The sequence below is a fragment of the Dermacentor silvarum genome, chromosome 2 (assembly GCF_013339745.2).
Source record: "Dermacentor silvarum isolate Dsil-2018 chromosome 2, BIME_Dsil_1.4, whole genome shotgun sequence".
NCBI lineage: Eukaryota > Metazoa > Arthropoda > Arachnida > Ixodida > Ixodidae > Dermacentor > Dermacentor silvarum.
The window spans coordinates 162609921-162631938 of NC_051155.1; the positions used below are offsets into that span (position 1 = coordinate 162609921).

Below are 22018 nucleotides of genomic sequence, written 5' to 3' on the forward strand. Positions count from 1 at the left end.
CGTACTACCATTTGCATAGCTTCTTTCCGCAAATAAAAGAAAGCCCGCAAGACTTAAAAATCTGCCATGGCCCGCCGCTTGCGCAACACAGCATTTTTAGAGTGGAGGTAAGAGCTACGCAAAATGTAGTGCATTGCAAGTACTTGAAAGTGATTTCAAATGCACTCTACAAACTTTGCATTGATGCCGTGGCTGTAAAGGCACAATTAATAAATACAAAAAATATTGGCAACATCTTCAGGAGGCTGCTAACCACATAGTTTCATCCGCACGGAAGGCTTTTCTTAAAATACACCCAGTGTCATCTGGGAAGCCTTGTATATAATCTCTCTATTTACCAAGCAGCAGCTGCAACTGCACTGTAATCCTTTTGCTTTGTGGCCAATTAAGATGCCGTCAGATGTCAATAAAATGGTAGCAGTGGTGGCTACAGGAATGTATTTCATGTGCATCAGCTGCATCAGTGTTTTCTGTGGCCAGTGAGAATACATTTTAAGTGGTTCTGGTCGAGTTTTAGCATGTCCGGCATTCCGCTAAATGCAGGCAGATCGAAAGGAACACCGGGTGAGCAGGGGCACAAACATGGGTAGCCTGCACAGTGCAGCCACCTGGTGATGTGGAGCTCAACCAGAAAAACACAGCTATTACTGCAGTTACCAAGTGTATTCTACTTTGGTGCTGGTGTAAATTTATGGTGGCAGTTCATGATTATGCCGCTGCCGGAAATTTACATGCGCAGCAATGTAGAACACACTTGTTTACTGCAATATTAGCTTTGTGCTCTTGTCTGGTTGAGCTTTGCACCACCAAGTGGCTGCACCGTGCTGGCCACTCATGTTTGCGCTTCCGCCCACCTGGAAAAACGTCCAGTCTGCCTGCGGTTAGTGGAATACCAGATATGCTAAAACTCTATTATTACACAAGTCATTACACAAATTAGTGGACAAGTTACATGTAATTTTAAAATACAGACGAGTATGCATAGTCATAAGTTCATTACAGTCTTCAGTTCTGCTAGTAATAAAGCTAGAGACTTTAGGCATTTACTCAAAGGCACTGCATCATTCACTTGACTGCTCATGACAATTTATTCTTAGACAATCTCAATGAGACTTGTAGCAGTAGGATCACAGACTTCCATCTTCCGAAGATTCTGATATGTCCACTAATATGTCATGCACTGATATGCTTGCGCTTTTGGTCTATGTCAAAGCTAGCTGGCGTGATTGAATGTGTCTGAATTGTGTAGAAGCTGAAGAAACTGTCAGCTACTGCTCGTTTGCAATATGTACTGTTCATACTGGTTGAGAGTGTTCATTTTTGAGCAGAAGGCCTATAATTATTTGAATGGACAATGTTTTTCACAGTGTTATGCAAGCACATTTCAGTAACATCCTTTGGCCCACCAAAGAACTACCAATGGACCACTGTCAACTGTTTACGTTGCACTGTCATGAATGAAATGCCATGCGAAACTTGCATGCATGCCTATAGGATAGGTGGAGGGGTGCTTGAACATTCTGGAGCACCACAAGTTGCCCACATAGTGCAGCAAGCCATTTATATTGTGCACAATGTATAAAGACATGCCTTAGAAGTTTCACATTCAGATACTATAGAGGCCTACTGAGCTGCTCTACAGGAATTGTTGCTGCAGTCCTGACATGAATAGGCAACAGGTGGATGGTTCACACGTCACTGTGGCAGTTGGCGACATGTTCCGAGACAGGGTCTTATGCCTCCAAACTAGTTTTGCTCAGGCATTAAATGCTCATATGTTGAGAAAATCGCTGTGGCTTTCCTTTGTGCTAAAGAGATCACAATAATACGAAGACGTCATACTTTTAGCTCTTTTGTCCTAGTTCACCAGTGGGTGAACCACTAAAACCTTGAAGAAGCATTCATGACTATTGCTCATTTGAAACATGCATTCAAGACAGCTGGGCTGGTTAAATTGTTTGTATCGACAGTTAAGTTAAAGCATTGCGTGAATGGAGTGCAGCACACACAAAAGTTTTACGCTTACTTTATGACACTGGAAATATGTGCCGACTACCTGCAGTATTTGTGCTTTTCTGCAAGTTAGCAAAGTCAGCAAGTCTCAGAAGGCAAGAAGCCAATGCTTAAAAATTGCTGTGGCCTTGCACACTTGGAAACAACACAGAAAATGTCAACAGTCCAGTCGAAAATCAATATGCAATCAGTTAATTTTTAAAGGTTTGTGTCACCACATAAAATGCATGGTATCACAGTTGCAAAACGTACAGTTCTGCTCTGGGTAGAGTAAAAAAAATGCAGATGGGTAGTTGTGGCAACTTGCAGTACTACAGTACAACAATGAGGTTCCCTACAAGGACCTGTCATGGCTTGTTGTAGCAGAAGCCCGCAGCACTCTGTCCAGTGCTCTGCGCAGCAGGCGGGAGGCTGCGAAGCGGTTCTCTTTGGCATTGCTTGGCTGGTCACAGATGGCTAGCAGCTTGGACAGCCCATACTGCTCGTCGACGTTCTTTGGAATATCATGCATCAGGCCCCCGTAGGACGAGTAGAAGGCGCGGGGTGCAAGCAAACCACTGCATACAGCATAGAAGTTGTGGTCACTCGTTTCATGTGAGCACAGGTCCTCTGCATTGAAGCTGAGGCAGTCGTGGCACATCTCCTCCCGGTGTTCGAGCCACTGCTTCCAACCTGGCCGCCTTTCTGCAGTGCACAGAGTGAAACATTTTTAGCCTGCTAGATCTTTCCTAGGAGAAACACCCTCACAAGTATTCAAACAGTTATAACAGCGTAAATTTGGCACAAATACCTGCAGATTTATTTTTCATTAAAATACATAGCCTAAGTTGTCGCATCTATTTCCCTTCACAGGCCCCTAAACCACTCTGAGCTAAAAGAATTGTTATATGGAGGCAGCTGTGTACCCATATACAATGAACTTACAGCTGCAAGATGCTTGAAGGTGATGAGGTAATAGCAAAGTCACAGGCATTTGAAGAATGACTTCATGGCCAACACAGTTTCTCACTCGCCTTCGCTGCCCTCCCGTGGGTGCTCTCTCCTCTTCGCTCATCACTTTGTGGCAGTGCAGAAAAAGCTATGGGTAGCACCAGAAAACGCAAGAGAAAGTCCCCCTACATTGTCCACCTCCGATTGCTCCATGCACGACCCTGACCATAGAAGGTTCACGGAAGGATTAATGGTATACAAGGGTCAAAACCCTCCCTTTCAGAATATACAGCTAGCTCTAATCATAATGTTGCTCTCGTTCCTTGACCACTTGAAAGCTTTTTTACCCAGGTGATGTCATGCATGTGACTCTGCTGGTGTCATGATGCTTGAAGAAGGGACTGAAAAATCCTGGAGATGATCACAGGATTGTTTAATTTCTGGCTTCTCAACAGAGCATAGCCTTGCCATGTTTGCCAGAGATGATCGGCATGGCATTCTGTACATTATATGCACATTTATATAAAAATGCATTCAATATGCCAAAGATGTTTTAAGAGCACTTTAAGGAAATATTGAGGCCATACTGGTTTGAATAATAATAAGCTGTGCTTAAAAGCACCCACAATCATTTTACAACTCACCTGCCCGAACCTGCATGCGGTCGACCACAACTATATTTTCCAAGTCGACAAGCCTCACTTCGCCTAGATCGTTGACAGCAAAGTTGTCCATGCTCACATCAGTCATATACAGTGCATACTGAGTTGGGTTTTCGGTCATCAAATCGGCCATGTCGAGCAGCTGCAGAGAGATGTTGGCTCGCACAGTCCAGCTGGCCAGCTCAAAGTGTGAGAGAGGCTCTCCCTCATACGTCTCCACCACTGTGCGACCGCAGCTGCCCAGCAATGTCGGGAATGGCCAGTCATCCATGCGTGGAAATGTCTGCATAGAGTTGCGCAGCGACAGGTGGATTATCCTACCAGGTTTAGCAACCAGTGTTGCTATTTACAGGAGCCAGAAGTGGCTGGTCATACACGCAAGAAGGCCTTTTAGGTAGCCTACACAGTTGAGCTTCGTTATAGCCAACATCCGTTCATAAGAATGTATTAATTTGTTACATGCTGATATTGGCGAGAGACGTCTTAGATTTACTTGGTTATGTCTATGTTCGTTATATCGAGGTTTAACTGTATTCCAAAACTGTTCTAAAAATGTTATATGTCGCCCTGGTTCTATTCAGAGGCAGAACCATTCTCATCCGGTTTACACACCTGCAAAAGCAGCGGCTCGGCATTGACGGTGACGGTATAAGCAAACACATCGGCCGTTCTCAGTGCGCCTTGGCGGTGTGCGATCATGGCTGGCTTGTACGAAAGCATCATCAGCATTCGGCGAATCAAGCGCGAAGAAGGGCACGCCGTCATGTCTTGCTCCTTTCTGACAGCGGACATGTGTTTCATCAACGCCACTTCGTGGGTTTTGCCGCTGTCCACGGTATTGCGAACCACGTTGGCGACGTTACACCGACGACTGCGGCACCATCGACGATCCACTTGGCGGAACTCGTCGTCGTGTGCCAGTTTCTTGACTACCACGCGCGTTCCGTTCAGCTCCGCCATGAAGACGTTCTTGACGTTGAAAAAGCGCAGCGCGCTACGACTGTACCAGCCGGTCAACTTCACGTCTCGCATGTGCGGGCAGAGACCGTCGCCGAAGCAGGCGGGGCACTTGTGAAACTCGTGGAAGGCTTCCGACGCCGGTTCTATGTGAAAAGAAAGAAGGAACAACGCGTAGACGAACACGCACGACGCCAGCAGCCAGAACAGTCGCCATCGAGCCCTGGAGTGGCGTACTAGCACCATGCCTAGTAACTAAGGTTCAAGATAATGTCCCAAATAACTCAGAGAACCGGAATGCTTGAAAGCGATCAGTGCTGCTGCCAAAAACTAACAGCTTTGTTCCGAACAAGCTTTCACTTGTCCTCTTGAGCTGATCTTGCGTGAAGGCTTCTCCGTAGTGACGGCAGCTCTCCAGTTGGTCGCACGCGGCACATTCAGAAGAAGAAGTTCGGATGTTCAAGTTAACTCGCATCAAATCCATAGGGTTCATGTGCCGACCCATTCCTTGGAGTGTCACCTCAGAAAAATTATAGCGCACAGCAAAGGAAACGAAACCCGCGGTATCCGGGTGGAAGCAAGTTGCAGCTAGTTTCGGCCTACGTTTCGGCTTTAGATTGGCTAGAACCGACCTCTGGAAAGGCTAGAGCACTGACTGCGGATTGTGTTTTCACGCATGTTTCTGTTTCCGACGTGCGTGCACGTGCGTTCCTGCGTGATTTGCTTCGTCCCACGACATCGCCGGCAGTGCGGCAAGTGAGACGGTTTCATGGGAAGAAGCAAGAAGAAGACAAATAAGGAGAACAAACTAAGTGAGTGCCGAAACACAAAACGTTGTGGGTCTGAAGGACCGCTCTCTATTGCGCGTCAATCTTTCAGGGCCAGGCTCGAAGAAAAAAAGTTCAGAAAACCTCAAAGCAGAATGCAGCGTCGACGACCTCCTGTCCCAGGTGACCGCTTTCGAATTACTGCCGACATTTATAAACGCTAAGGACCTGTGTTGCTAGCTGAGAAAAGAATCCAGCGTAACAAAGCCATTCAGTGAAAAACGACAGTCGTATATGTCATATGTTTCGCATGTTACGATAGCGTTATGTTGTCTTCTCGTGGCGTGGTTCTCACTTATGCTATGACTTTCTTTATCGATCAGATGGAAAGTTGCGTGAACGAACTGCAGTACGATCAAGCAAGGGAGTTTGGCGAAAGCGCCTTAAGAATGGAACCGGATAACCTGAAAGTACTCGACGTCCTTTCCAGTCTGCTGCTCGAAATGGGTGATTCTGCAAAAGCCTTCGAGGTAGGACAAGCAGCGTCAGAATTTTTCTGTAGTTCAGTTTGTGGTGAGCCTACGGTAGCAAGCAGTCGACAGGTTTGTTTGCATTTACTCCATTTGCTGTAATTTCTAGGTTTGCATTAGGAGATATCATAGTCACCATAACAACCATTTCCTGTCACCAAACTGTATGTGTGTTAACCAATGTTCTGTTTGCATTCCTTTTAATTTCTAAGCTTGTGTATTCTGTCAATATGTTGTGTTGTCACTCAATTCTTGCTTTTGCATGCCACAGACTCCCCATACACATATGAGAGCCCTCTTAGAAATGTTATTTTGAACTAGAAAAAACAGGTTTTAGCACACTCGTTATGCCCTTTAGCATTGCCTTCAGTCATTCCCTTCCATTTAACGCATGTCAACTTGCATTATTCACAAACAATTGAATATTGCAATGTTTAAAAGAAGCCAAAAGCTGGGCAGTGAGCAGTGGTGTGGAAAATGATGGGCACCAATGTTAACAGAGTGGTTAGAGAACAAATGCAGGTGGGTGGTATTATGAGCAGAGCTGGCAACGTATTGTAACATGTAGAACAGATAAGCGGTGATCTGTTGTCATAACAGAATGGGTGCCAAGTGAAGGGAACTGCAGTTGAGTGTGAGACAGAAATAGATGGAGTGGCAAGATAGGAAGCTAGTAGGTATGCAGTAGAGTTGGCTGACATGAGAAAGGGGCAATTTGGAAAGCACTGTGTCACGAAAGCGTGCGCCGCGTGTCACGCAAGCCAGCGAAAGAAGCATGCCCGCACCACGACAGTTTCAACAGACGGGGAGAGCGCATACGCCTCAAACAGCGGACGTGGCCAACAGAGTCTAGACATCGAGGCGACGATAACCGGACAGAGAGAGAGCACACGTGCACACCGAGACACCTTCTCAGCCGGCGAGTCGAGAGAGAGATTACTACAGCGTGAGCGTGCGCCAACAGAATGAGTCATCGCCCCCCCCCCCTCAACGACGCTCCGACGGCAGCAGTCGAAGGTGCGAGAAAAGACTAGAAGATTCCCAGGCTTTGGCCATGATACGGGATCGCGACTCCGATAGGAAAGTTCGAGAACGCCTGTGGAAGATATATAACCGCCGTGCGAGAATCAGGAGTTCAGTTGAGACCGCTCCGGATAAGAGATGTAACGTGGAGACTGATCGTATGCGGAAGAAGGGGATTCCCCGACAAGCTAGTCGACGAGTTCCTCGAGCGTCTGCATTTCCGGAAGAAGTTCCTTCTTCGATATTCGCCCCGAGCTACGCCGAGATCGTCTGACTCCAGAACCAGCACGGTTAATACGATTGGACACTTAGTGTTCCTATTCATTTTGTACTTTACGTGTTGGACTCTTAGTGCTTGTCGTGAATTATTTTCCTGTGTTGGTTAATACCCATCTGATTTGTATTGTGTTGTGTCTAACCTAAATGTGCAAGTGTGTGTGTAACTGCCTTGCGGGAATAATATATTTTGTTGTGTTTTGACAACTCTGGGCTCTGACTCGATCTTTGGACAGCAACCGGCGTTCGCTGGCACACCAGAGGGCCCATTCTTAATTGTCCTTGCTTTCATGGGATTATTTTCGGAAGCTGATAAGTCGGCTTTGGAATTTGGTCCGGCGTCTGCGCCTCGTTCACGGGGTCTGTGACACACTGGGAGAGGCATTCATCTTGCAATGAACTTAAATATGCTGATGATGATCACTCAGTTTTTGCTCATGAAGTGCTTGTGATTTCAGTCGGCCTGAAGTGAAACCTGACTTTTGTCAGATTGTTGAATGTTTTATGACCTAGTGTACAGCGGAATCCACCCACTTCAAGCGGGAAATAAACAGCAGCAAAACTGTCCTGCATAAGACTGAACTTGAAATGTCCAGCCTTTGGACCTTGCAGTGTACCAGAGTTTGCCTGTGTGTCCAGAGTTTCATTGCTTGTGTGTGTGATTTATATTAAAAAAAATAACAGATGTGTCGCTTCCCTTCCTGCTCACTTTCTGATGCCATTTTCTTCTCAAGGAGTGCAGTCATCCCAATGCTTGTTTGTGCAGCTACTGCAAAGAATGGTCCAGTTGGATCCAGATGGAGGCTTCAGGAAGTATCTAAGCCTTGGCCAATTGACTGATGGCAAGGAGTCGTTAGCGCACTATGCAAAGGGAGTGCAGATACTGTGCAACTTGCTCCAGGAGCAACATGGCTTGGCTGCTCCCTCAGAGGTTAGTGCCAACTGTCTCTCTGCTGCACAAGCCCTTGCAGCTTGCCCATTGGCTGGGAAAAGAGGTTCAGTGACTTCTGGCAATAAATGGCCTCTCCTTTTAAGCACTGATGCAGCCACATGGTTGTATTGATAAGTTTCACTTTTAATCTGTTGGCATTGTATTGGTACTTCACGCACTTTTTGGGGGCTATCTATCTATGTATCTAACCGTTTTCCCGCCTACCTGAGTCACTGGGTCGTGGTCGAATGGGTAGTGCATTGGGCTGCTGTGCTGAGGTATGGGGGTTCAAAAACAACCATCGGACTGTCCAATTTGGGTCACTGAGTATGCGGCAATGTGAACACACATGCCACTCTTCAGCGAACCTCTTTGACGCTGACACGGGTCACTTTAGATGCAGGACTGGATAGGTACTGCTGCTCGAAGAAATTCTTTGACGCTGACCTGGAGTACTACTGGGTATGTGCGACTCGGTCTGTGCTTGTCTCCAGTGAAACCCTTTGATGCCAACTTGGGTCACCGGGTATGCACCAGTAGGTGTGTGCTGCTCTTCAATGAATGTCTTTGACACAAACTTGGGTAACTAGGTTTGTGCAACTGGGAATGTGCCGCTCTATAATGACGAAAAACATCCCTTAAGTTTCTCTGATGCCGAGTGGAAACAAGGCCATGTCACAAGGGTTCCTCAAGAACGGCAACCCGGCGCATTAGCCAGCTGTGCCACAAATGCACTGGGTATGTGCCACTCTTCAATGAACCTCACACAAACTTGGGTCACTGAGTGTGTGCAACTGAGTGTGCAGCCGAGCGAGGAAACAATTCTCGGCATTCGCAGGCACCGGCGCGCCACGCTTCTTGTTTCGGAGGCCACGCACGGATTTCTCAGCAGTGCCACTAGATGGTGCAGCGTGTCCAGAAAGAAGAGGGAGAGAGGAGTCTGGTTGCTGTGTGACGCGTTTCTCGCCGTTTGCATGCACCGGCGCCCCATGCATTTCAGAGGCCATGCGCAGGCTTCACGGCGGCAGCTCTAGATGACACCGAGTGTTGTGAGGGAAGCACAGAAAAGTAGTCCAGCCGTAGTACATGCCTCATACTTAACTTGTTTCGACAGTGGCACTACGTTGTGTTGCTATACTGATTCAGTGCCAATGCATTACCGTCGACAGTCGTTGTGAAATGGGTTCTGCCACAATTTTTTTATTTTGTGGTTGGTGTAAAAGTCAGATTTGGTGCACAAACATAATCTTAGGTACTCAGGCATTGTTACACAGAAACTTGCATTTCAATTATGGCTTTTACAATAAAAGTGTGTCCAAGATCATACATATATTATAAAAGGAAAGAAACATCTTATACATGGTTGACAAAAGCATGCATAAGCAGTATGGTGAATTAAGTTTGAAATGTGGCATGGAAGGTTAAAGATACTTGCATAGGGTTTGAAGCAGTTAACATTGTGAGTGGGTCACTTTTGTTATGTACGTCTTATGTGCAGTGTGTTGTTGCAGCCAGTGTGCATTCTGGAAGGATACTGTGAATTATGGTAGTTATTTCAGCTTCTGGCCATGTTCCTTGGCTACACTCCAGTCTGCAAGGAAAGACACCGTAAACATTTTAATGTGTCGTATCTTCCTGCATGAAGGGGAGCACCTGTATGCTAATATATGAACACAGATACGAAGGCCGAGCGTATAGCATGAGGGCTACACTTCTGGATGAAGTTTAAGTGTAAAAAGAGGTGTAGGTCTTCTTTTCATTTGCATTTTAGTTCTAGCATAGCACTTACAGATGTACAATTGGCATTAAAGTAGGTGGAAAGTTGGGCACAGTGGTGAAATATTCATAGTCTTTGCAGAAACGCACAGCATATATATATTTATATGTATGTGTGGAGAAAGAGAGAGGAGGGGGAAGCTCATGCCCCCCCCCCCCCCCCGCCCCCCCGGGAAAACAAGTCTCCTCCTATGATCAGCTGCACGAAAATGGGCACAAGATCACAAAACCATGGGGCAGCCTAGGAAGTCCCCTTACATCCTTGAGCTTTGGGATCTCCTTCTGTATATCTTGTTACTGTGCTTTTGTTTTCGTGAGTGAATAAATAGCATTCTTCTTCAAATTCTTCTTCAGAACATGTATTGGAAATGCAAGGAAGATATATGTGATGATAAACAAGAAAGGAATACATACTATTACAAAAATGTGTAGATATATACCGTATTTTTCAGTCTATAAGTCGCACCCCCTCAAAACGGCAGTTTTTCCAGAAAAAAAAAGAAGCGTATAAAAGTCGCATCGATGTACAAGATGCACCTGTTGATTTGGTAAGTAATCAAAAGAATTAGTGATGTTTCACTTCGTGAACGCGGGTAACGCGCAAGTGTATGGGTGCCATTCTTCTATAATTGCAATAGCAATGATATGGACACTTTAGACGCATATCTGTCGTCGTGGTCGCCGCGATATTCCGCCTAAAGTCCAAGGACGATAACATTGTCCTCACGCATCGTATGCTGTATGTGAGAGTGAAAGCGTGCGACGCTGATCCGAATCATGCACAAGGGAGGAAAGCGGGAAGTCAGCACGGGAAGGGGGGGTTGGCTTGCACTCTGGTAGCAACTGCGTAGTTTGCGCAGTGGCGCACACCGTATCTTGAAAGAGAATTGCAGATGCGATGACTTCGTGGTCGGCCTGCCGCCGCTTGCGTTGCTGCTCCGTCCTTCTCGCACGGCGCTCGGCAACTCCATCACGAGAAGAACCTGGTACCTCCATGCGCTGCGCGCGCACAACCTGTAGCAACTGCCAGAAAGGTCAACCCAGTGCGCTTCGCGTGACCATAGCATACAATTCGAATCTTGATGGCAGTTTTTCCGGAAAAAAAAACGTGGCTTATACACCGGAAAATACAATGCATGTAATGAAAGCAAGAAAAGAAAAAAAAAAAAAAAACAGCGATACAAATTGTCAGGTGCTATACAAAAACATCATTCTTTTGTAAGTGCAACTGATAGCTGGCTAAATCATGTGTGCTCACATCTCATGATGTATTATGTTCCCACCAGTTCTCGGGCACTCTGATCTCCCTATAATCCAGCATGTTGAGGCTGCACAGCCACTGAAAGGCAGGTTTGAGGGTCCTTGGTGAGGGTCGTCGGGAGCCCTGCTTCAGCCTGGCCTGACAGTCAGCTGGGTGAAGTTTTGAGCCCCTGTAATTCAGCTAAATGGAGGCTGCACTAGTGAATTTTTCACTGGCTACATGTGAGTGATTGCAGGACACTGGTGTGGGAGATACACACAGGTCACAGGTGAATTCACAGCAAGAGGTGGCATTCTCTTGTAATCCAATCAATGACCAAAGTAGTGCTACCTGTGTCTAATTTTGCCCCCCTCCACCTAGGGTGCCATGGGCAACACTTGAACTCGGTGGCTAAGCTGGCGAGGAGAGGAAATGAAGCTTTCGATTTTGAGAATCGTACTATAAGGCCACTTTCAGGAGCTCCTGATGAAACGGAACTCGGGCATCCTGTCACTGATGCAGTAGGCCCTGTTGTGTCGGGGTCAGCAGCCGACCCAGTCGCTTTAAATAAGGGGGGTGAGATGGCTTCCCAGCCTAGTGCACAAGGGAATAACCAAGCTAGAGAATGCTGCGGTGCTCGGCAGAGGCTCCTGTATCAACACAGCCACAATCTTCGTTTCCAATGCACAGTCGATTGTTGCACAGTGTCTGTCTCATGTTTCTCTAACCCTGTACTCATTTTTGTGTGTGCTGATCATCATGAATACCTGTGAACTTGCCCAATTCATAATCCTCTTCCACTCCCCTCTTAATCTATTGTAAGTTACTTGCCATGGCTGGCAGTTGCTTCGAAAAAAGTGGCAGTATGCTTTGGGACTCGGCACAAATTGAATGTTGGGTGTCACATTGTTAGGCTATCCAAAGTAATTTGGAGAAGCATGCAGCATGACTGCAGTGACTGCACACTTGATGAAGTGTGTGTGTTTAGCATCGTCATTGTAGTCAAGCAGTTTTACGTTGCTGTTTGCTTGTTTTTAGGAAAGTAGTGGGGCTGACCTCAATCGAGCATTGTCATCAGCATACTGCGCCATGGCTGAGATCTACATGACTGACTGTTGGTGAGTTAATTGCCACTTTCTGTAGACGACGTGGACCTGCTTGTTTTGTTGTCCCCCACCCCTTTCTTTATTTTCTTATTAGGAAGCTTAGTAGAACACGAAGTGTGCATAAAGCAGAAAACACGACACTCAAGGCTTAGCCAAAACGGTCTCCAGCGCGAGGTGCCTGCTTTGCGTCGGCAATTCGGCTTCGAAGCATCCATCTTCTTTTCTTTTTCTTTTCCTTTCTTTTTCTTCTGGCAGTGCAGTTCTTGCAGCCATACAACCACTTTCACATTTGTCATGTTTGGGAACAGCTGCAGAGTGTTTATATTGATACGGAACAGCTACCACAGTGTGGCTGCACTGATCTCTGGTCACTGATCTCTACACTTCTCTGGTCACCCATCCGCCGTGTGGGCCTTTCCGAAAAGCTGCTGTCGCGTTACACTGGTCCATACCATGTGGTGCGACAAGTGACCGATGTCACATATCGACATATGAAATCATCCCCGCCGACCCCTCAGTGTCGTCGTCAGCTGCAAGTGACATCATTCACGTGGCGAGACTAAAGCCATACCACACACACCTTTCACCGTGGATGTGTAACTTTGGGACAGTGCTTCTACTGCCGGTGGTGATGATACGGAACAGCTGCCATAGTGTGGCTGCACTGTGGAGAAGGAAGACGTGTTCCCACTTGATATAGCATCGCCATCTTGGCGTCCGTTAGCTTCCCTGCAAATAAATTGTAAATAGCCTTGGGCGTCAGCTACACGTAACAATATATTAGTGAGCTGTACTTGATGATTATTCAATGACCGCAGTAAGGAGTATGCTTATCTGCTGCATTAGATGTCACAAATAAAATCCAATATCATAGCCATGACCAGAGGAGACCAGTAAACTCACATTTTATCCTTATTGCAACAAACGCATACTTATAATCAGTGCAAATGTGCAATCAGTGCAATGCAAATCAGAGCTCTAGCTTTGCTCATGTAAATGAGCATTCCAAGTCTGTACCAGATCTATATTGCTCCTATGCTTTAACACTTTAGGATTACAGAACTTCTTGAGTGTTTATCTGTGTCTGTTTTCTTTTTTCTTCTCCGAAGTTATCTTGGCATGGCTGAAAGGCGTTTGTCCTGGACATGGTTAGGCTTGATGATATGGAATGACATTTAGGAAGCAATATCTGGTTATATTATATGCTGCTGTCTGCTTCATATCATTATGAACATGTTAGTTTGAACTTACTGTTTGCATTGTAGCGAACGTAAACAGTTATAGTTTCTGTATGTTAGATATTTTTCCTCTGTGTGAAGTTTTTATGAATTTAAGGTTGGATGTGTCTAATAAATATTTAATTCTGAATTGTGGTGTTGGTGAAGAGTAGCTTTTTTCTTACTGCTGATGCATCTATACGGCACCATGTTGAAAATGAATAAGTGTTTGATTGATCAATCTATCTTTCAATCAGTCTAAACCACTCACTACTGGGCTCTGTTTGGTGGCAATCGTGTTTGTTTACCACGCAGTGATGAAGAGGAGGCTGAGCAGCAGTGTTCAGAGTTGGTGCAGAAGAGTGTCCAGGCTGATCCCAGCAACCCTGAAGCCTTCCAAGTCCAGGCCAGCTTCCTGCTTGTCAAACAAGAACATGAGGTTCGGAGAATTGTCTGTATGAGGTTCTTGATCTTATAGTAGCTCACTGAAGTCCGGAGTGCTTGAATCACTACATTTACAGGTCCTTAAAAGTTAATGTGAATGCAAGCTCTCAGACTTTTTTTTTTTTACATAAAGCTGCTAACGCTACTAGAATCACCTTTTGCGTCTTGGAAAAGCATGCACAGAAAGGTATTGCTGCAACACATACAAGAGAACTAAAAAGTCTGAAAGGGATGGCACTTTTCCGGAATATGAAGAACATTGGATATCATTTAGAGGAAGAGTTATAAGATCTCATTTTATTGTGGGAGTCAAGAATTTGTCTGAAATTTGTTGATTGCAAATAACACCTGCCAGGACATTTGAAATTATTGTTGTAGGAGAGCTTAAAGATTGGATTGCAATGAAAAGTTTAAGGAATGGAATGGATACCTTGCAGAAGTCATTTGAGAAGTTACAGAGATGTGAGATAACTGGTGAAGTCGTAAGAAATGATCAAAGCTGCAATAACTGTAGTGTACCTCACAGATAATGGAGATGCTATTTAAGACGGCTTTATAAAAACTGAAAAATAGATCAGAATGAAACTTTGCAGGAATTTGGGGAACATTGCATAGGGTCTCTGGGCAACTATCAAGTGTGTGGATTGATTGTAGGCAGATATTAACAATGTAGTATTGCAGGGCCCTCTAAAATGATTTACAAAGGACCCAAATTAAGGTTAAAACTATCACCAGAAGCACTGGAATAAAGATTTCAAGCTGAAACTTTGCACATGTATAGTTGAATACCTCTACAAGCCGAGTGGTTATTCAAAATTGCTTTATGAACACTGAAGGTTAAGCACAATAATCGAAGCAAGAGAGAGAGAGAAATTCTTAGTTTTTTTCCTATTCGTTTGATTGGGAGGAAGCCAATCCAGTCCAGTCCAGGCCTGACGTGGTATGGCAGTGTAAAGTTCCATTTTCAGGCCACTCCTGACCTGGTTGCGTATCTTTAAGTGCTTCCTCAAGGTATGCAGCCATGTAACACTGGTCCCGATGACTGGCAGCTGTAGTCAGCCACCATGGATGAGGTGGGAGAGTAAGTTGGGTTGAAAGAGGGAGTGGGGGCAAGCATTCGGGTGGGCACGTCCTAGGATGTGGGAGGTGTTCAGATGATCCCTACTGAGAAGCGGTGGATCATCGGTGGTAAGGTTGCGCAGAAGGTGAGGTCTCACGGGAGTGGGCAGTGTTTTCTGCTTGTCGTATGAGTGTTCCGTGGTGGCGTGTGAGTTAATCAGAGCAAGGTGCACTCAGGGATGGCAAAGGTGAGGTCACGTGAACAGCGGCGTTGTGGAAACTAAATATGTCCATAGAGGTGCACAGTACATCGTAAGAGTGTGATATTCTGGTGAGAAAACATGACAGTTGCTTGTCTTTGACCAATGGTAAATCAAATTTACGTGGGTCTGCTAAGAGTTTTTTTTTTTTCTCTCTCTCTGGGAGTGTTAGCCTGCGCCGCTCATGGCAATGGCAGCAGGTGTGGAACATCCATCCAATTTTAAGTGTTTATGTGTTTTGTGAACAACAGCGATTCCTGTGCTCTGAAATCCAGGCGGCGAAAGAGGCCATGCAGCGGAGTCTTGGTCTGTGGCTACCACAGCACGAGCGGCTGCTTCTGGGAGAAGAGGCTGGAAATAGCGACCCTGTGGAGGTGATTGCTTGCTGATGCGCTTGCTGACACATAAACCTGCTGCTGTGCTTTTTTTGTACACTGCTGTGGTGTCTTTTAATGCTGATGATCAGCATTGTTAGGATACCTCACACACTTTTCGGGATCTGTCTTTGTCAGGATGTAACCATATTTCTTTCACGCCAACTTGGGTCACTGTGTATGTGCCACTTGTCATAATACTGTCGAACACACTTATAATGATACTGGTTTTAACAATACATTGAATATAACGATGAGCAGCCGTGGTACCCCTAACTTTGGTGTGTGTTCTATGGTAAAATAAACCGCTTACTACAATGTTCCTATGCTGCGTTATTGCACGCCGCATTAGTGGAATCTGGTAGTGGGTGTCTGCACCTAAGGGGGGGGGGGGGAGTGAGATAATGGCACAGAAGAAAGAAAGAAAAAAACAAAAGCGCGCGTGCCAGCACTTGCCTGCATGCCACAAGTCGTAATTGCAGCCTCCGCGATCAACTTCAGAAACATTTTCAGAGCTAATTGCGGAGGCCTCGCTCCGCTGTGCTGAGTACGGTGAACGCCACCACCTAGGTGGCGTTGGTAGTGCTTCTTGATGCCAGCGTCCCTTCGAATGCTGGCATCGAGGCGTCGTAGTGCAGAGACCACCGAAGCGTTCACTGTCGGTGCGCGTTAGTGTCATAATGCAGTACTTCTCTTTTCTGCTCGTAGGCGGCGGCACCGCCCCGAGCAAGCGCGGGCACACGGAGGAGTGTTAGATATATAAGGCGCGTCTGTGTAGCTCTCTGCAAATGCGTTTGTGGCGCAATGGGTTAAACGCTCGGCGATCTATCGTCGCGGACCGAGAGGTCGTGGGTTCGATTCCCAAATTTTGCATGTTTGTGGAACTTTTTCTTCTGGTTTCTTTCTTTGTATTATGTTCTATGACGTATTTCCGTGACGGAAATACGTCAGTGAAGTCTTGGTGGACCCCGGCATAAAACACTTTCGTGTTAAAAAGCGCGCTGCCGCACTTGCCTGCGTGCCACACCTTCAACGCACCCGTCTGTGTGCCGTTCACTCACCACCCCCACCGCATCGCCGGCCTTGCACGCCTTTCCCGTCTCGCATCCACCACTTCAAAGCACAATCCGACTGTGCCGAAATCCGGCCTCATCAACGTCCGTCGTCGGCGCTGTTGACTTGTATATTGTATTGGAGGGGTAAAAAGAATACAGGGAAAGGTGCGCGAGGCTGGCGATGCAACAAGAATGGCGGCACACTTTCTTTCTATTTTTCTTCCTTCTTTGCCATGATTTCGCATTCCTTTTCCTTTTGGTGCAGACACCCAGTAGCCAGATTTAATTGTTATGACCAATAATGCGTCATGGGAACATTGTAGTAAGCGAGGTACCATAGGTATCATCTTACCATAGAGCACGTGGTGCTGTGGCTGCTGATTGTTGCATGCGAATATGTATTTTTTTAATCGGTAATGTTAGGTCTGTTTGACTTAGAAAAGGTGCAGAGCACCGCAAACGAAAAGGTGCAGGCGGGGCCAGTTGTGGTGTGCCAGGCTTCACCCACTGACTGCAAGGTTCAAGGGTGCACTGCACTGCGGCAGCACCTTGCCTTGCACCCCATGCAGTCGAGGATGGGGGTGCAGGGTGTGCCGCTGTACCTCGGAGAATCGAGAGCCTAGATGCAGCGAGCGCACCGTGGGTAGGTGCAGAGCAACTAGGTTGAATCAAATAGATTTGTTATAATGGTTTGGAGTGTACTTCTTTCTGTCAAAGTAAATTGTTTTGATGTCAGTACCCTCTGTTTTTTTTGTTTTTTTTTTTCCCGTGCAACCCAAGCAATTTTAACAATGGAATTTTCTTGACACTTGAATATATTCTTATAAGTGGGTTATGAAACGTATCCTCACCATTTATGCACTCATCATAAGATAGATTACTAACCGCATTATTGTTGCCAATTGTCTCCAAATATTGGATGCACCGTCAATCTTTTTTATTATTATTATTTCAGGTTTGCCCCCTGAGCTATAGCAGCCGAGTTAATGGAGCCAAGCTACTAATTGAACTGGAGATGCTTGATGTAAGTATGATTCATGAGATAAATTATTGCACTTCAATTGTTTGCACAAGGGTTGGAAATACCATAAATGTGAGGCACGCATTAGAAATGAGAATAAGAAGCTGTTTTATTAATGTGACTGATATGAAAAGCGGTTCAATAATAACTAGGTACATCACTTTTCACATTGCATACGTAAGAAATGATGTGCACATTAGCCGGAGACCTGAATAACATTACTTATTCTTATGTAACCCACAAAGCCCAATGTGTTATTTTTGCTAGGCCAAGTTTGATATCTCAATTCTGATTTAACCATGATGGGAGGCTTAACGCAAAGCCTGTAGTAACATTTTTGATGAGCTTACGTAAGTGAGTTTTTGTTTGTACATAGCAAGCTCGGCAAACCAATTACAAGTTGACTACTGTAGTTTATTTTTACTCTGACAACATCTCATTGCTTATATTGTATGGGTGTGTTTTCCCCATGGCCAGAAATATAGGTGAAGAACATCTTGTAGTTTTCCTTGATGTTGATTGGTGTTTTGGCTTTGTGGGCTTTACAGGAGGCCAACACTGTTCTCGATGGTTTGGTTGAAGAAGATGACGAAGTGGTTGATGTGTGGTACTTGCTTGGATGGCTGAACTACCTCCGTGGAGGAGAGTTCTGGGGGAATGCACGGTACTACCTTAACCAAGCTCGCGAGGTGAGTATACGTTTCACTCTTCAGTTCCCATTGCTATGTAAGTGCATTCTGCGAAATTTTACGATTTTATCGTAAAGGGCCCGATTTTCTGAATATTTTTACAAGTACCATAAGGACACCTATATTTTTCCGATTTTCCATGTTCTCTGTTCAAAACTTTCAAATGCAGTGAGTGTTGGTTTATGGAGTCGCTATAACTGCTGCATCTCACCTATTCGCAATGCCATGTTGGCAACACTTATGTTGGCAACACTGTTGGCAGCACTGGTACCAATGCGATGTCGGAGGCCATGCCCAGCTGCCAGCTCGTGCAGCGCATCGCAGGGACATGTAGTAGGCTTCTTCGATTATCCAGTCTTGAACTATCCGCAAACCGCCCGCAGGCTTCCAGTCCGACTAGCCCTCACAGAAGGGCATGTCACTGTCGCATGATCCAGCTGTGGGGCACCTTGACCGGAAGTCACTCTGCTGGCTGTCATCGTCTGCTCGTAGATAGCCCCACTATTCAGCAAATTCATTAGCGTGGCCTTCAATATGGCACAGCCTCGGAGACCACGTCGCTGACACAACCATAGCGCTTGCATGTGGAATCATCGCCTCAGTGCATAGAACGTGTTTTCAAAGCGCAGCTTACGTCTTGATCTCGCTCTTCATGCCACTTAATCGCTGTAATTGAGCTAGCTCATTGCCTGCAAAATTTAATCGGAATACCCACACAAACGTAAACAAGATCGCAATCGTACAGCGTCGCTATTCATGCAGAAAGTCCCCAGTAGCGCGTCTCAGAAAGAGCGAATGTACACCGACTACTAATTGTGTACAGTCCAAAAGCAAGCGCTCGAACTTGCACAAGATTTGGATCAACCTATGTGAGCAGTAATCACGGATGTTCCCGATTGTATACCACCACAACTACTGGCGACAAACAGCCACATGGAATGTGATATGCTTTCTCGCTCACCAGTTTCACTCACTTGAAAGGTAAGATCCATCTAGTTTACCATGCATATAACAGTGAGCATGACAGATTTCGTGAAATGCATTAAAAGCAAACATGTTCACCTGATTGTTGTGCTTGTCTCTTAAAAAGCCCGAAGACTGAAGCTGCAGAAATGACATGGCTCATGAAAAGCTCGCATGATGGCACACAAAGTAGCGATGTAACAGATGTGATAACTACATGCACAACATTTGTTGTCTGGAACGCTCAAGGTACGCAGAAGCACACGGCATCTTTCACAACATGGTGGCAAACGCCGGGTGCATCTTTTTCAGACAGCTGACGTCTGCTATAGCTGCTTGCACCGGTCTGAGCAAAAATCTGCTGACAGCTCTGAGAGTCCGCAGACAGTCCATGGCTTCCAGTCAGTGAAAATCAAACCCGATTCTGGCAGCTGTTAGACTGGTGGCCGGAGCTTCTGAAGCTGTCCGAGAAAATTGAATGCAGGACAGCAGTCCCAAGCAGTCCAGGACAGTCAGGGACTAATAATCGAAGAGGCCCACTGAATGCACGGCCTGGGCGTGACCCCCAAGATTGTGTTGGGAAATCTCAGAGACCAGGTCCAGCTGCGGCTGGCAGTGTGGCACACCGTAGAGAAAGAGAAGTGAATGCACAAATTTTTCGCACCGCTGAGCATAGCCGCACAGCATGGCACGAAATGCGCAGGCTTGCGCGTTACCCCCTCGTTTGTGCTGGCAGAGATCTCGGAGGCCACACCCAGCTGCGCCGTGCAGTGGAAATGAATGCATTAATCTTTCGCGCCACCACACAGTTGCACAGCATGGCACGAAACGCGCAGGCTTGCGCGTGACCCCATCGTTTGCGCTGGCAGAGATCTCGGAGGCCACACCAAGCTGCTTGTGCGCAGGCGTGCAGCTACGTGTAACGGGGGAAAAGACCACTGTTGCTTGTTGGCTTATTCGACGCGGGGATACAGGAGTTTTGAACTGCTGTGGCGAACGAGTGGCAAACTCGGCAGTGTATTCGAGCGGTGTATTCGGCTTGCAACGGTCGGGTATTTTTTTGTTTTGGAGATGGAATCTAGTACTATACCCATTGGCAGGACAATTGCACTTCGTTAAAACGAGGTTTTAGCTATGTGGATCTCTATGGGGATTTCAAGAGGAATTTAATTTACTTCATTATATCCATTATTTCATTATATTCCATTTTGTTATAACGAGGTTCGAATGTATTGAATATGCACGAAGGCTCACCTTGCAAGTGGCTTGCCTTGAAGGTGAGTTCGTGCAGGACACAGGTTTTTATCACCACATTTTGCATATGGTAGATTTCCTGATGCCAAAAACTTTGTAAATGAGATTCTTACAAAAGTGCGTATTGAGTGTGCATGGGACAAAAGATAGCTGTCCGACAGTTATAGAGGGGCCTGGGGCACCATTACGTAGAGCACATTTGTGGATCTTGCTGATTAGTCAGAGGTGTGCCTGTGTGTTTGTGTTTGTGCAGGTGGCCCACAAGGTACAGTTTGATGACGCTGATGAGTTGGCCCACATTGAGGAGCTCTTGGGTGAATTAGGGCCAGAGCCCGAGGGAGGCAGATGAGGAAGATAAAGGGAGCTTCGCCAGTGAGAGCGAGGAAGAAGAAGAAGCCATGGAGGTGTAAGACACTTGGGAACACTGTGTGGCGAATGAACTGATAGTGAAAAGAAAGTGTGCAGTTTTTATAATGTGTGCAGGCAGCCATATGTGGTCATTTTTTATCATACTTGACTGGACTCGTGTAGGATTTTCCTTGGGATGCCCTGTTCAAGGTCAAACATCTTTCTTTTTTGTTGTTGTTGGCAACTTTTTAAAGGGATATGAAATAAAAATATCAGGTCAGATTAGACTGGTTGAGTGGAACCACCAGAAATATTTTTCGGCAGAAAAGATTGACATATTAGCAGTTTCCAACGTCCATATGCAAATCACAGATCCTCGACATCGTGCCTGCAGCCTGCAATGTTAATAGTGCGAGCACCAGTGGGCAGGCTGCCAATTAAGTTATTACTTAATTTATTATTAATGAATAGTTATACAGTTAAACCTGCTTATAACGAACCTCCATGTAACAAATTCCGGGATATAACGAAGTTTTTCTATTCCCCGTCGTTACTCCATAGAAGCATGTGTATTTGAGACCTCTACGTAACGAAGTGGCAGTGGGAGACCCCCTCGAAGTAACGAATTTTCCCCGCCGACAACCTAGAGATTTCGCCCCAAATTTTGTCATTTTTGCGCCAGCAGCAACCGGAAGTACCTTCTCTGCCGCGACGGAATGCGAAGCGAACCCATGTGTGCAAGGCGGGCCTGCATCCCTCGACCCGGCGATTTTGCTGCCGCGGGCGTGACCTTTCCCCCTCCCTTCATTCAAACCTGATCCTGCCGCTTGCTGCAGCTGGCCTAGCCCGCCAAGCTGGCACTCTCTCCTTTTCCAGTTGATGTTGCCGACGCACTGGTACACGCTGTGACACATCACACTCGATGAGCGCGGACACGCGCTGCCAAATGCTGGCAGCGTGTGGAAGCACCGCTGCAGAAGCGAGCGAAGTGATCTTCGTGCTGTTGTCTCGCTTTCAATGCAAACTGAGCGCTGAGAACACACAGCACGCACAAAGCTACGAGCCGCCGACGCACCTACACTGCCTATACTCAGCCCCAACACAGATCGCTTTCAAGATACGG

The 22018-nt window shown here is 46.2% G+C and overlaps 2 protein-coding genes across 2 annotated transcripts; one reads left to right on the forward strand and one right to left on the reverse strand.

Annotated features, from left to right (window-relative positions):
- Positions 1–2195: 2195 nt before the first annotated feature.
- Positions 2196–5160, reverse strand: LOC119441993 (divergent protein kinase domain 2A). Its single transcript, XM_037706684.2, has 3 exons — positions 4218–5160; positions 3588–3888; positions 2196–2697 (listed from the first exon to the last, which is right to left on the reverse strand). The coding sequence occupies exons 1-3, from the start codon at positions 4806–4808 to the stop codon at positions 2348–2350; spliced, it is 1242 nt and encodes a 413-aa protein (XP_037562612.1). The 5' UTR covers positions 4809–5160; the 3' UTR covers positions 2196–2347.
- Positions 5161–5202: 42 nt separating this feature from the next.
- LOC119441994 (uncharacterized) lies at positions 5203–21025 on the forward strand. Its single transcript, XM_037706685.2, has 10 exons — positions 5203–5374; positions 5442–5512; positions 5713–5859; positions 7925–8089; positions 12144–12223; positions 13744–13867; positions 15467–15565; positions 17576–17644; positions 18190–18330; positions 20801–21025. Exons 1-10 carry the CDS (start codon positions 5332–5334, stop codon positions 20894–20896), a joined length of 1035 nt encoding a protein of 344 aa, XP_037562613.1. The 5' UTR covers positions 5203–5331; the 3' UTR covers positions 20897–21025.
- Positions 21026–22018: the final 993 nt, after the last annotated feature.

What these genes read in the sequence shown, in the direction of transcription:
- LOC119441993 (XM_037706684.2), bottom strand. Translation starts at nt 4,808, where the DNA reads ATGGTGCTAGTACGCCACTCCAGGGCTCGATGGCGACTGTTCTGGCTG. An exon ending in CCGAGCCGCTGCTTTTGCAG is followed by an intron (nt 3,889 to 4,217) that starts GTGTGTAAACCG and finishes AACTCTATGCAG; the next exon opens with ACATTTCCACGCATGGATGA. An exon ending in CCGCATGCAGGTTCGGGCAG is followed by an intron (nt 2,698 to 3,587) that starts GTGAGTTGTAAA and finishes TGTGCACTGCAG; the next exon opens with AAAGGCGGCCAGGTTGGAAG.
- LOC119441994 (XM_037706685.2), top strand. Translation starts at nt 5,332, where the DNA reads ATGGGAAGAAGCAAGAAGAAGACAAATAAGGAGAACAAACTAA. An exon ending in AAATAAGGAGAACAAACTAA is followed by an intron (nt 5,375 to 5,441) that starts GTGAGTGCCGAA and finishes TCAATCTTTCAG; the next exon opens with GGCCAGGCTCGAAGAAAAAA. An exon ending in GCTTGGCTGCTCCCTCAGAG is followed by an intron (nt 8,090 to 12,143) that starts GTTAGTGCCAAC and finishes GCTTGTTTTTAG; the next exon opens with GAAAGTAGTGGGGCTGACCT.